The 12651-nt window shown below is 62.9% G+C and overlaps 1 protein-coding gene across 1 annotated transcript; it reads left to right on the top strand.

Annotated features, from left to right (window-relative positions):
- The first annotated feature begins 673 nt into the window (after positions 1-673).
- On the top strand, positions 674-12561 carry RGS19 (regulator of G protein signaling 19). The gene is made up of 6 exons (XM_074887815.1): positions 674-1451; positions 4178-4320; positions 4474-4610; positions 6696-6770; positions 8106-8340; positions 8930-12561. Exons 1-6 carry the CDS (start codon positions 1037-1039, stop codon positions 9116-9118), a joined length of 1194 nt encoding a protein of 397 aa, XP_074743916.1. The 5' UTR covers positions 674-1036; the 3' UTR covers positions 9119-12561.
- Positions 12562-12651: the final 90 nt, after the last annotated feature.

Genomic DNA, 12651 nt, shown 5'->3' with positions numbered 1-12651 from the left:
TGGTGAGCGTGGGTGCCCCAAGGGCGGCGAGCTGGGGGTGCTGGGGGTCCCCCATGGGAGCGTGGCCGCATCCTGGCAGCCTCCAGCTCTCGGAGCCGCCTGGCAGCAGCAAAGGCAATCCTGGAAAACCATCTGGAAAATAAATGAGGTTCAGGCGACCAGAGGAGCAGAGCGGTGCTGGACGCCGGTGCGGACAGCAGCGGCAGCAGGGTGGGCGCTGGCAGAAAAAGGACCTGCCGAAGCAGAGGGGGACACTTGGGTGGGGTTGGGGATGGCGGCGGCCTGACTGTGTTGGTTTTTGGGTGCTGGGGCGCGCGGGGTGGGGAGGAGAGGAGATAACAGCTCAGCGTCCCCGGGGAGGGCGAGGGAAGCGGCTGCGCCGAGCGGGGCGCTGGGCCGGGCTGATAACGGGCACGTGCCGTGGCTGGGCCCCGGGGCCCCGGGGGAGCGTGCGGGGGGTGCCGGCATCCCCCCCACACCCCCTTTCTCCCCTTTTCTCCCCTTTTCCACCTGCGGCGAGCGCGTGTGAGCGAGGGGACAGCCGCCGGCAGAGACCACAAACCAGTTTCGGTCGCTGGTGTGGTGCTGGGGCCAGAGCCCGCAGCGGTGCCGAGGGCAAATTTAATGAAGGAAACGGAGGTTGGGCGTCTGATTTCTCTCTCTCTTTCTTCTCTATTTTTTTTTTTTGTCTGAAGAGGAAAAAAAAACCAAACAACTTTGTTTGTGAGTCACTCCTGGCCGAGGGAGCCGGGCTTTGCTCTGCGCGGCAGCCTGGCACATCCCGGCGTCGCAGGGCCGATGCTGCGGGGAGGCACGGCAGGAGGCTCTGACTCAGCCCCCGCCGTGGGCACCGGCCCCTTCCCTCGCTCCTTGCCCCGCCGAGCCCCCGGGGACACACCGGCGCTTCGAAGCGACCTCAGCCGGGTGCCAGAGCCCAGCCCGTGCCCACCCTGGGGACGTGTCCTGCCCGTCGCTCCTCCGCAAAGCCAGTTCCTTGGCTGTGGGGTCGTTCCAGCGCTGGCGTTCTCTGGGCGAGATGTCGGTGCCGGTCCTGGCCGGGGAGCCCCGGCTCGGCCACCCTCATGCCTGTGGCAACCACCGGACCCGGCCGAGGGGTGGGAAGCAGGAGGGTGACCTGGCTCAGCCGCCGGCGGGACTCGCTCGGCCCCACTCCTGCCCCAGCGGGGCGGCGAGGAGAGCAGCCAGGCCCTGCCGGGGCTTTCCCAAAAAAGGTCTGAACTCTTCGGTTGAGTTTGCCACTTCCCTTACCACTCCCTTTCCTGTGAGAGGATGTGTTCGGCTGCTTTTCTTTTCTCTTTCTCTCTTCTTTTCTCTCCCACCTCCCCGCCCTCAGACCCGGCGGTCCTGGCGATGCCACGCACCCCCTGAAGCCGGCCGGGGTCACCCTGGCTGGCACCCGCCGCCGCCGCCGCGCGATGGCCAGGCTGCAGGTACGGACACGCCGCCACCGCCTCCCCTCCCCATGCCCCCCACCCCACCCCCCGTGTCCTCCTGCCAGCCACAGCATGGGTGGGCACACTGGGGGCTCGGTGCAGGCTGTGCTGGGGGTGCCCCCGCACCGTGGTGGGCACTGGTTTGTGCCCCACTTTGCAGAGGTGGGGGTGGCTGGAGGGGGATGCCACGCTGCTCAGGGCATCGTCCCCAGCCAGGGCGCTCGGGGAAAGTGGGGTGCATGGAGGGGTGTCGTTCCTGCAGCCACCATTTGCCACCACCTTGGTTTTGCCCATGTGGGCACCCCGATGCCACAGTTGGCACAGGGTGATTTTGGTGACTGCTTTGCCCCGGGGTGAGCCAGGCACAGGGCGCTTGATGTGCTGCACAGGATGGAGCTGACCCAGCGCCCTGGCAAGGAGCAGCCCCAGGGAACGGGAGGTTTCGCTTCAAAAGCGATTTTGGGGAGCACTCGTCTTGTCCGGTTGCGTGAGGGGTCCCCTCTCCATTTGGGGAGAGGACGGGGCGGTGCCAGGCTCACTGGGGACGTCACGGGCGCATGAGCTAGCACGGCCTGGGGACACCCAGCACGTGGGGACGCCTGGGCTGGGTGCTGCAGCCACCGGGCAGTAACAGCAAAGGCTCACGGGGGGCTTGGGGAGCTCACAGTGTTTGGGCGAGGGCGGCTTTTGGGGCGTCTCTTCTCCTTGCTGGGGAAACGTCCCTTTTTTGTCATCCTTCCTCTTTCGGCAGCCTCGCGCACGCCCTCACCTTCCCTCCGGCGCCCCTAGGCTCCATGGCCTGCCGGGACTTCCTTATCCACCAGCCCCACAGCGGTACCCAGCCCCCAGGGGCAGCCAGAAACACCACCGGCGGGGTGGGGTGCTACAGGGGCGTTAAGGGGTGCACAGGGCTGCGAAACCAGCCCTGCAAATCCAGAGTGTGACAGCATCGCCTCGCAGTGCCACGGGCCAAGGGGGGGCCTTTGCAGCCCCACACCTCTCCTCTCCTCCCAGACCTCCTCGGTGCAGCCGATGCAGCTGTGGTGTCCCCAGGTGGGTGCCACAGCACCCAGGGTGGGCAGCGAGCTGATCCTGCCTCCTGGCTGGGTGCTGAGTGCACCCCGCGGGTGTGGGGAGGGGGTGCTCCTCACTGGGGGATGCTGCTCCGTCCTGCTGCCACTCTGGGATGTTTTGGCTCAACTGCTTGCGGGTCTGCTCTGGCCAAGGCTCAAGCACCAGCTGCAGAAGCAAAGTCCCCGTGGAGCAATGCCACGCGCTGTCCCCACATCCCTGTCTCCCAACCACCCCCCAGCCACCCGCTCCACACCCCGGGGCCGCAGCAGAGCCGGGGCTGCCTTTGCTTCGGGCTGGGCTGGGTGGAAACAGCGTTTTCCCAGCCTTCAGGTTTTCCTCCTGCTCGCCCCGTTCCCAGTTCCCACAGCCTCGTCACCGCTTGCTGTAATTAGTGCCACAGCCCTCCCCCGGCAGCGCCGGGCACGGCAGCATGGCCGTGGCACCGTGGGGCGAGCAGGATGTCACCATGGGGGAAGAGTGGGCACCAGGAGTGGAAGATGGTCGGTCAGGGGGGAAGGAAAGGGGAAAAAGTAGGGGGTTAAGTGGACCTGAGGGCAGTGCGGTGCGAGAGGGAGTGGAGCCTGCTGCCGAGAGCCGGGTGACAAGGTCACGGCCGTCCTGCCAGCACTCGGGGCTATAAATAGGGACAATTGGGAGCGAAACGCAGACTCTCTCCTTTTTCGTTCCTGCGGGAGCGATGGGAGCCAGCGGGAGGGTTTGCAAAGGCCCAGGCGAGGAGCTTAGCGGGGTGGGGGGGGGGGGGCTGCACCCGCTGGGGTGGCTGTGGGCTCGGGGTGGGGGCTCCGTCCCCCTCGCTGAGTCCATGCAGGACTCAAACGCGAAGGGATGAGACCTGGGGCAGCTTGTGACAGGGATGCTGGGGCTGGGGTGGCCAGGGGGGGCTCTGCCCCCCACTCCTGGTCCTTGCTTTGGGCAGAGAAAGGACCATGATTGCTGCCCACCACCCTCGGCGGGGCACAGGGAGGCAGAGCCGGCTGTGACCGCATCCTTACCACCACCCCACGCCAAGGTGGGCGCTGAGCCCCGGCACCGCTCCTGCCCGGGAGCATCCCTACCCAGCAGTGCAGGCAGGGACAGGCAGGCAGGGACAGGAAGGCCTGTGGGCACGGCGGGGCCGTTCCACAGCACCGGTGCGGAGTGCTGGACCGGGCCAATGCTTGGCACAGGCTGAGTTTTGGTGTAGTGCTGGGAGCTGTGAAAACTCCCCCCCCACACCCCGTTTCCTTCCACTCACATGATGCCGTGGAGCGACTCCGACTTCCCCATCCTGGGCCTGAACACACCAGGGGGTCCGGCCATGCTTCCCCACGGCACAGGGCACGGCCAGGGGTGCACAGGGCCGGTGCTGAGCCCCACTGCTGCCTGGGGGGGCTCGGCAGCACCGCCAAAGCGTGGAGGGGGGGTCCTGGGCAAAGCATGGGGCTGGCAGAGCGTCTTGCTGCCGTGTTTCCCCTCCTCCTTTCCCTCTCACTTCCTTTTCTTGCGCGCTCTCTGCCTGCCATGCCCCAGCTTGCCGCCTGCAAAGGGCTTTCCCCGGCCTGGAGCAGCCCCCCTCGGGAGCCGCTCGAAGCCGGAGGGGGAGTCCCTCTGTGAAGGTAACGCGGTGCCGCTCCTCTCCCTCCCCACAGGCTCCGTCCAGGAGGCGGCAGGGACAGTAGCCGGGGGGTCTGGGCAGCACGGCTCACCCGCGGGCTGCGGGGAGCGGAGAGCAGCAGAAGAGCCCCTGAAGCACGACCCAACCCCGTCCACCGTGTATGAGGCTGGGACGCAGGTGAGGTAGCCAAGGTGACCATCTCGGGGCCGGCTGGTGGCCAGGATGGCAAGTGGGAGCCAAAATTAAATCACAGCGAGTCGCTGTAGGGGGGGGTCCCTCATTTGCACGTGGTGAGGGGGCTCACCCGCTCCCTCCCCTCCTGCCTTTCAGTACGCAGGACCCGCGTCCGCAGAGACACCCCTTCCGATGTCCCGGCATGAGACTTCTCCGACAACGGTGCAACCCGCCAGCAACCACCGCCCCAACGCCTGCTGCTTCTGCTGGTGCTGCTGCTGCAGTTGCTCATGGTACGTCCCATCGCCCGCCCCGGCCGTGGCTCCCGGGGAGGGAGGGGGCGGCCACCAAGCGTCACCCACCCGCCTCCTCGGCCGATATTCATGGGTCTCATAAAGCCGGGGAGACATGAGGGTCACCCCCGCGTGTTGCTGGTCCTCGGTGCTTCGTGCAGCACCGAGCACTTGGACACAGCTGCTGCCCCGAGCCCAGGTTTGAGGGAGGGGGGGGGGTCCCGCAGCAGCCTCCACCCCTGGGTGCTCTGCACGGTGCCCGCAGGCAGCGGGTGCAGGAGGGTGGCAGGGATGGAGCCTCCGGGCCGCTTGTGTGCTGGCGGTGGGTTGGGAGTCGAGAGCACAGCGGGTGCTGGGGTTAGAAAGGGCACAAACAGTGTTTTGGAGCAGATGGGCATCAGGCAGCGCCGTGGCGTGTTGCTCTCCCACGCAGTGAGCCCCAGCCGAGCCTCGGTGCACCGTGACTCCTCCCCATCAGCCAAATCTTTAAAAATACAAAAAAGCGGGTCTGGGACCCCCCGTGGTGCTGCACTAACGGTTCTCCTGGGCTGGACGTCCCCGGCTGGGCAGCACCGATGGCACAGCACAGTGCCCAGCTGAGCTGCCTGATTTCTGCCTCCCCAGCCCGCCCACCCTGGGCAGCGGGACCCCTGGGTGCAGTGTTGTGCGGGCAGGAGGATTTTGCTGCCTGTTTCAGGCAGGGCAGGGCAGGAGGAGAGCTGATTTCCCTGCCCAGCGTCACGGCTGCCTTCTCACGCCTGCAGTGCCTGCCCAGGGTGGGTGGCCCTCGCCCGTGGGAGCCCTCCTGCACAGCTCTGCCTTGGAGCAGCGGGTGTAGAGTCCAGCCCTGCCCTCCCAGTGCTGCCCAGAGCCGAGGGCTTAACCAGCTGCTTGCCTGCAGCTGCATCTCCTGTCCTCTCCGAGGATCCCCAGCTCCTTATTCTCTGGATAGCCCAGATTTTTGGAGATCCCATCTGCTCTTCTCCATCCCCAGCGTCAGCCCGCTCTGAGATTGCTGATGGCTTCAAGTTTTGCAGTAGCTTCGGGCTTTATGGCCACCGACAACGCTGAGCTGGGAGGAGCAGCAAAGCCTGGAGCTGACCCCCCCTGCAGCCCCGGCACCGATGCCAGCCCCATGCAAACCCCCGCGGTGTCATTGGGGCCTCATCTCGCCTGATCCCGTCTCATTTCCTTGCTGTTTGCCAGGCAGTGAGGACAGCGAGCCACTCCCCTCACAGCCTGCCCCAAACATCTCCCTCCTGGACGCTGCCACAGCCTTGGTGGCATTTGGACACAGGGAGGGTGACCCTTCCCTGTGTCCCTCCAGGACAGAAATCCCTCCTGTACCCCGCTCCTGGGGCAAGTAGTGACCAGTGCCAACCATTTTGGGGCTCAGGCAGCGAATCCCAGGGGCAGGGACGTGCCCGCAGCTTCGCCGGGGGAGAAGTTTGCACATTTAATCTTGGGCGAGCAGTGCGGGACGGTGTCGCAAGCAGGAAGCGCTGCGGTCGGCGCCGGGTGCCGAAATTCGAGGGCCCGAGGGAAGTTGGCTGGAGGCCGCTCCCCCCTTGCACCCCCGGGGGTGAGGGATGGGGCGGGGACAGGGGACACTGGCACCCCTGAGCCCTGGCACCTCCACCCTGTGCTCGGCCTCTGGGCTGGACCGGTGCTGGGGTGTCCTGGGGGTGCAGGATCCGGCCCTTTGTGTTTCTCCATCCATCCCGGCCACCGGCTTCCTGGGCGAGCCGGGGCTGTTGCTGGCTTGAGATGGTGATAACCAGGCACGGGGGCTGAGCACCCCGAGCCCCGATAGCCACAGCCCTGGGCCCCGCAGCCACCCCCATTTATTTATTTATTGGTGTTTTTTCGTGGTGGTTCATGACGGCTTTGCCATGGGCCAAGCACAGCATGATGACAGCAAAATTGCACAAAGGAGCCGGGGTGTCGCCAGGCTGGGTGCTGGGATCCTGGGGGGTGTGCTGATGCCCACAGAGGAGATTTGGTGGCCAGACCCAGTCGGGGGGTCAAGGTGGGGGTCTGGATGCGTCCCCAACGCCCCTGACTACCTTTCCATCTCCCCGTTAGGAACGAGGACCGGGAGCGAGCATGGAGGGCGTCCCGGGAGACCAAACTGGAGACCATCCCAAACTGTGAAGCGTGGTGAGCGCAGGGGCAGCGCCGCGGGGACAGGGGACGGGGAGGGGGGGACCAGCATGGCACAGCACGGCGTGGCACAGTCCCTGCTGCCACCCTCCATGGCCCCCAGCCCCGCATCCTGCCCGCTGGATCGGGGCACCGAGACTCGGGAGTTCCTGGTGCTGCTTCCAGCGGCGTGTCCCTGGTTCCCAGCAAGAAACGGGGAGCCCGGAGCCAAAGGCTGGAGCCCTCTGAGATTCTGACCCTTGGGCCCGTTGCAAAGGGAAACTGAGGCACACAAGAACCTCAGCAGCTTTCAGGCCACGTCCTGGTGAGGCAGAGAGCCTCATCCTGCCCTTCTGAGCTGCTGCCCAGAGCCCCGCGGAGAGGAGGGGGGAGGCTGTTGCGGGGGGCTCAGCGCTGCAAAAGAAGCAGAGGCAGCAGCAGTGTGGATGTACCACGGGACACGGTGTATTTACAGTCTGGAGGGGAGTGGGACGGGCAGGGACCCGCTCCAGGAATGCTCTGAGCTGAGCACCCGCTCCCTGGGGGACCCCCGCGCACAGCCCAGCCCTGGCACAGCAGGGTTAGGGGTCAGACGTGCTGATTAGCCACTGATAATGATGCTCCTGCCGTGCTTTAGCAGGTAATGAGGATTTGCTGGGGAGCAGCCTCCCTCCCTCCTGCCCCCAGCTGGGAGGGATGATGGACCCGTGTCAGTCTCTCTCTGGCCAGAGCAGCTCGGAGCTCGGCAAGGGAAGGGCTTTCGCTCCCTTTTGGGTTCATGCAAAAAACAGCAGGAAAATACATCTCAGCTTGGAAAATTCAGCTGAAACTAAGCCCACACTGCAGCCTGGCTGAGCAGAGCTGGGATAGACCCCACAAGCGACCTCCGAAAGCCCCTGTGATAACCAGAGTCCGAGCAGGAGCAGCCTCGGCGTGAGCTGAGGGATGAGCCGCGGTGGGAGGGACACGGCAGGGAGACCTCATGGCCCTCTCCAACTCCCTGAAAGGAGGGTGCAGAGAGGGGGGATGAGTCTCTTGACCCAAGGAACCAGCGCCAGGACAAGAGGGAATGGCCTCAAGCTGCGCCAGGGCAGGGTCAGACTGGCTCTTAGGAAGGATTTCTTTGCAGAAGGGGTTGTTGGGCGTTGGAATGGGCTGCCCAGGGCAGGGGGGGAGTCCCCATCCCTGGAGGGGTTGAAGAGTCGGGTTGACCCAGCGCTGAGGGATCTGGTGGAGTTGGGAACGGTCAGGGTGAGGTTCATGGTTGGACTGGAGGAGCTTCAAGGGCTTTTCCAACCGAGATGATTCTGGGATTTCTGTTGTCCCTTTGCCTTCCTCGCCGGGACCCGGCAGCGCCAAACCCACGCCAGAGGAGGTGCGGGGGTGGGCACAGTCCTTCGACAAGCTGATGAAGAGCCCGGCGGGTCGCAACGTCTTCCGGGAGTTCTTGCGGACTGAGTACAGCGAGGAGAACATGCTCTTCTGGCTGGCGTGCGAGGAGCTCAAAACCGAGTGCAACAAGCACACCATCGACGAGAAGGCCAGGATGATCTACGAGGACTACATCTCCATCCTCTCGCCCAAGGAGGTACGGGGCAGAGCTCCTGGGGGGGTGGCTCAGGTGAAAATGGGGCTTGGGGAGGGGGGTGTGTGTTTCTCTGTCCCAGCTGCCGTCACAGCCCTGCAGCAACTTGGGGTGGTGGGGATGAGTTTGGCAGGGTAACAGCTTTGCTTCGTGCTTGTGGATGGCGGTGGGAAGGGTCTTCCCGGCCCCCCAAAACCCCCAGGACGCAGCCGGCAGCGGCACCACGGGCCCGGTTGTGCTGCGGGGCCAAAACCTCAGGAGGGCACCAGCGGGCCGAGGAGATGCTGCAGCCCAGCTCGCAGAACCCCCAGAGCTGGAGGGGGGGCACCCAGGGCAGGAGCACCCCAACCCCCCCTCCCTGTGCCCAGCAAGGGGAGACGGGGAGGACCCAGAGACGCCCCCCCACTCCCCCCTGCAACGCTCACCAAAACACCCGGGCGAATATACAGCACAGGGCCGTCGCCCCATTGATACCCGATTTCCCCCGAGAGCTCGCACGGGGGTGCAGGGGTGGGTGCTGGGGCTGGGCTTGTCATCGAGGGGGGGGTCCCTCAACCAACCCCCCCCCTTTATCTCTGTCCCTGCCGCCCAGGTGAGCCTGGACTCGCGGGTGCGGGAGGTCATCAACCGGAAGATGCAGGAGCCGTCCTCGCACACCTTCGACGACGCGCAGCTCCAGATCTACACGCTCATGCACAGAGACTCCTACCCTCGCTTCCTGAACTCTGCCATCTACAAATCGCTGCTCCAGAGCGTCTCCCGCTCCTCCTCGGAGTCCTAAAAGCACCCGCCGGCCGCGGGGACGCCGGTGGGGACACGGTGGGCTCAGGGAGGGCTCGGTGCCTCCTCCCCTCCACCGCCCTCCCCGCCAGCTCCCCCCGAAGTTTTTAGCTTTTTACCTATGAACCGTCACCCCGGTTTCTGGGCCACCCTCCAGGACTGTCCCCGGGGTTGGGGCCGCTGCGGCAGCACAGCCTGGGCCGGCTCGTACTACTGAACCCCTGTCCCCGCCGCCGGCCGGAGCGAGCCGGGGAAGCTCGCGGGAGCGCGCCCAAGAGCGCCCAGGGCCCCGCTCCCCTGTACCCCCTTTTGAAAAGGTCACTTTATCCCCTCTCTGCCACACCCGGGGGCACGGCAGGTCCCCGTTTCCCACCTGAGACCCAGTTGGGGACTGGGTTGGGGTTTGGGGGGGGTGGGGGGGGGGAGGTCGATTGTTGTTCTTTTTTTTTTTTTAACTTTTTATTTTAAATGCGTTTTTGTTGGCTTTTATTGGGGGATTTGAGGGGCGGGAGGGGGGTTTGACAAGCGTCTCTGTACATATAAAAACTTGTCAGGTTTACGTCGCTCCGTCTGTTTGAAGCGGCCCACGGGGCAGCGCTGCAGCCCCCTTTGTATTCCCAGCAGATCTGGGGGGCAGCAGCACCCTGGGGCCACAGCCCCCCCATCTCCAAAGCTGCCCCAGGGGCTCTGGAGGGGCCTGAGGGGACACTGGGGCCATGAGGATGTGCTCGGAGGGGGGGCAGGGGGTACCCCCTCTCCTGCAGTCCCCAGCAGCACCAGGCCACCCACCACCCCCCACCCATCTCCCCAAAGCACCCCACATCCTCGGGGAAGGGGACAGGTATTATCTGCCCTCCCACAGAGACCCACAGGCACCAGTGCCCCCAAAAGCTGCCCCACACCTGCCCCCCCCCCGGGGAAGAAGCCCCCCCCGGCCCCTCAGGAGCAGCTCAGCACCGAGCCGCAGCCAGGTCAGGCTCCAGGAGGTACATTTATAATTTCCATGTGGTTTTGTAGGGCATGAGGAATCATTTACTGGCACCCAGAATTAAATTCTTTCTGCCAGCAGCTCCTGCCCTCCACACCGGGGTCCTGCTGCCAAAAACCAACACGAGTCTTTGCTTTCCCTGACTTAGAACAGCCCCTGGTTTCTTATTTATCTACCCCTTTCCCCTCCTTCTCTCTTCCTCCCTTTCCAAAAAAAAAAAAAAAAAAAGCAGCACTGGTTCTTTTTATTGAAGATATTTTTTAAACAAAGAAAAAAATTCAGCTTTTTTTTTTTTGTTTCCTTCCTTCCTAGTGGCATGACTGCGTGGAAAATCATGTCAGTAAATTGAGTGTCATTTGCCAAGCTGGAAATACAATTCAAGAAAATGTATTTTTGAGAGAGACCAGAGATAGTTCATTTCTTCAGGAATGTCAGTATTGTTATTATTTGGTTGTTACTGGCGGGTTTTCCCCCGCAAGTGCCAAGCCTGCACCACTACAGCCCCACAGCACCCTGTGCCGGGGAGGTTTGAGTTTGGGGAGCAGAAGGAAAGAGCTGAGGTGGCCTCGGAGCTCGAGGTCTGGAGGCTGAGCATCCCTGAAGCCATTCAGGAGCAGGGCAGGGGGGTCGGAGCCTCTCTGCACCCCCCTGGAGGGCTCAGCCCAGGGAAGAGCCCGCTGGGACCAGTTAATCTGTCTCTTTGAAAGAGCTTTTATACACTTTAAAGCAAATCTGTAGTTCCAGGACCCCTCTTTAGCCAGTGGCCTTCCCCTCCATCTCTCCTTGGTGTTATCCCCCAAAATGGCACCATAATAAACACCAAGACATGACCCTTCTCCCTCACTTCTGGGGGCCGCCTCCTGCTCAGGACAATCCCTGCGTAATTCAGAGTTGTCAGCAAACTGTACCCAAGCTCAGCTCCCCTCGTTACAGTAATATAAGAAAGGCAAGAGCAACTGGTAATTCGCTGGCTCCCGGTCACGGCACACGAGCCAGAGCGCCATGGCCAGCTTGGGTTTCAGATCCTGAAGCTTTTTTTAAGAATTTCTGCGAGGACACTGTTCCCTCCCAAGCCTGGCTTGAATAATCCCATTTGCCACAAGACTCGTGAGGTTTAAACAAGTTGTCAGCATCTTTGAATCTTTCCCTTCTCGGGAGACTTGGCTGCACCCCGTAAAGTGAAAGCCCCGAGCGAAGGATCCTGTGGGGATCCCTCGGAGGAGCAGAGCCCGCCAAGGGGCTGCGAGCACGTTCGCCATCGCTTTCATGTGGCTGCTCGCTCCTCCCTGAGCCTCCCCAAGGTCTCTGGCGAGCGGCTGCTCTCCGGCACGCTGAAAAGCCAGGGGAAATAACTTGTTTTTCACTCAAACAGGGGAGCGGTGCTGTAAGAGATGCGACTGCAGCGCAGGAGCTGCAGTGCAGAGGACTGCTCCAGCGACGCCTCAAACTCAGAGGCTTTTCCTAGTTAAAGACTAGGAAAAAGGGAGAAGAGGGATTTTAAGTCTCTGTCCCCACAACTTTCAGCCTGAATTTCCCCACCAGGTTCTAGTTACCCCTCAGAAAGAGCCTGACCCTGCAGGTCCCCTCCCGGGGTCACAGCTGCAGGCAGTAGCTCACTTTGCTACAGGCTCCTTTCTTCATCTCACCCCTTCCCAGCACCACCTCCGAGCTCACCTCGAGCCTCATCTCACTTCAAACCCTTTCAAGAGCCAAGTGCTAACAGCTCCCACCAACACCTGTACTCTCCACCTCCTCCAGGTCCAAGCCTCTGGAAAATGTCTTGTATTTGCAGCATTCCCCCTCCTCCTGAGCCTCTCCAGCAAATCCTTCCAAAAATTCAGGCTGCCTGTCAGAAATCAAGCGAAGAGCAGAGCTTACGCAGGCAGGAACACGCCTGGGACTCCTTTAACACGCCCACTGGCCATGGGATTCCCTCCACCTCTGCCCAAGGCTTCTCCCTCACCATGAGCTGTTCCCAGTCCCCAGTTCTTGGGGAACAGGAACAGCAACAGGCTGCCGGGCCCCCCCTGCTCCCTGCGAGGGGCTGAGGGAGCTCTTGGCTTCTACAAGTCTCCTTCCACAGAGGGATGGAGCACTAGGAAACACCAACCTCACCTTCCTCCCTCTCCTGCTCCCCCAAATCAACAGTGGTGGTTTTTTTTTTTTTTTGTGGCTGGTGTCACCCAGCTTTCAGTGTTACAACCCAGGCAGCACATTCAGCTTTGCTGTTGGCATTTAAAGGCCCGAGATGGCAAGGTATGTGTCACTGCAAAAAAAAAAAAAAATCAAACCACCACTGCCAAGATGGAAGGCATCTGCACCCCAAAACCTGTGTGCCCTCACCCGGTCTCCTCAGCCAGGTGAGGAAGACCAGAGCTGCCCACGCAGCCACCCCAGGACTCGGCCCAGGGGTTCAGATTTTGAGGTGACCAGAACACGCCTTCCCGCACCATGGGGGTACCCACCAGTGACATCTCGCTGGTGGCCCTGGCAGCGTTCAGTCCTCATCCACCTGGACACCGACCCTCCGTCAAGCTCCCACGCCA

Source organism: Strix uralensis, chromosome 18, assembly GCF_047716275.1.
Source record: "Strix uralensis isolate ZFMK-TIS-50842 chromosome 18, bStrUra1, whole genome shotgun sequence".
Classification (NCBI taxonomy): Eukaryota; Metazoa; Chordata; class Aves; order Strigiformes; family Strigidae; genus Strix; species Strix uralensis.
Note: the sequence above shows the minus strand (reverse complement) of the source record. Positions and strands in the feature narration are given on the sequence as shown.

Coding starts and splice junctions, on each gene's coding strand:
- RGS19 (XM_074887815.1), top strand. CDS start 1,037: ATGTCGGTGCCGGTCCTGGCCGGGGAGCCCCGGCTCGGCCACCCTCAT. Junction 1,452..4,177: donor GCGCGATGGCCAGGCTGCAG/GTACGGACACGC, acceptor CCCTCCCCACAG/GCTCCGTCCAGGAGGCGGCA. Junction 4,611..6,695: donor TGCTGCTGCAGTTGCTCATG/GTACGTCCCATC, acceptor TCTCCCCGTTAG/GAACGAGGACCGGGAGCGAG.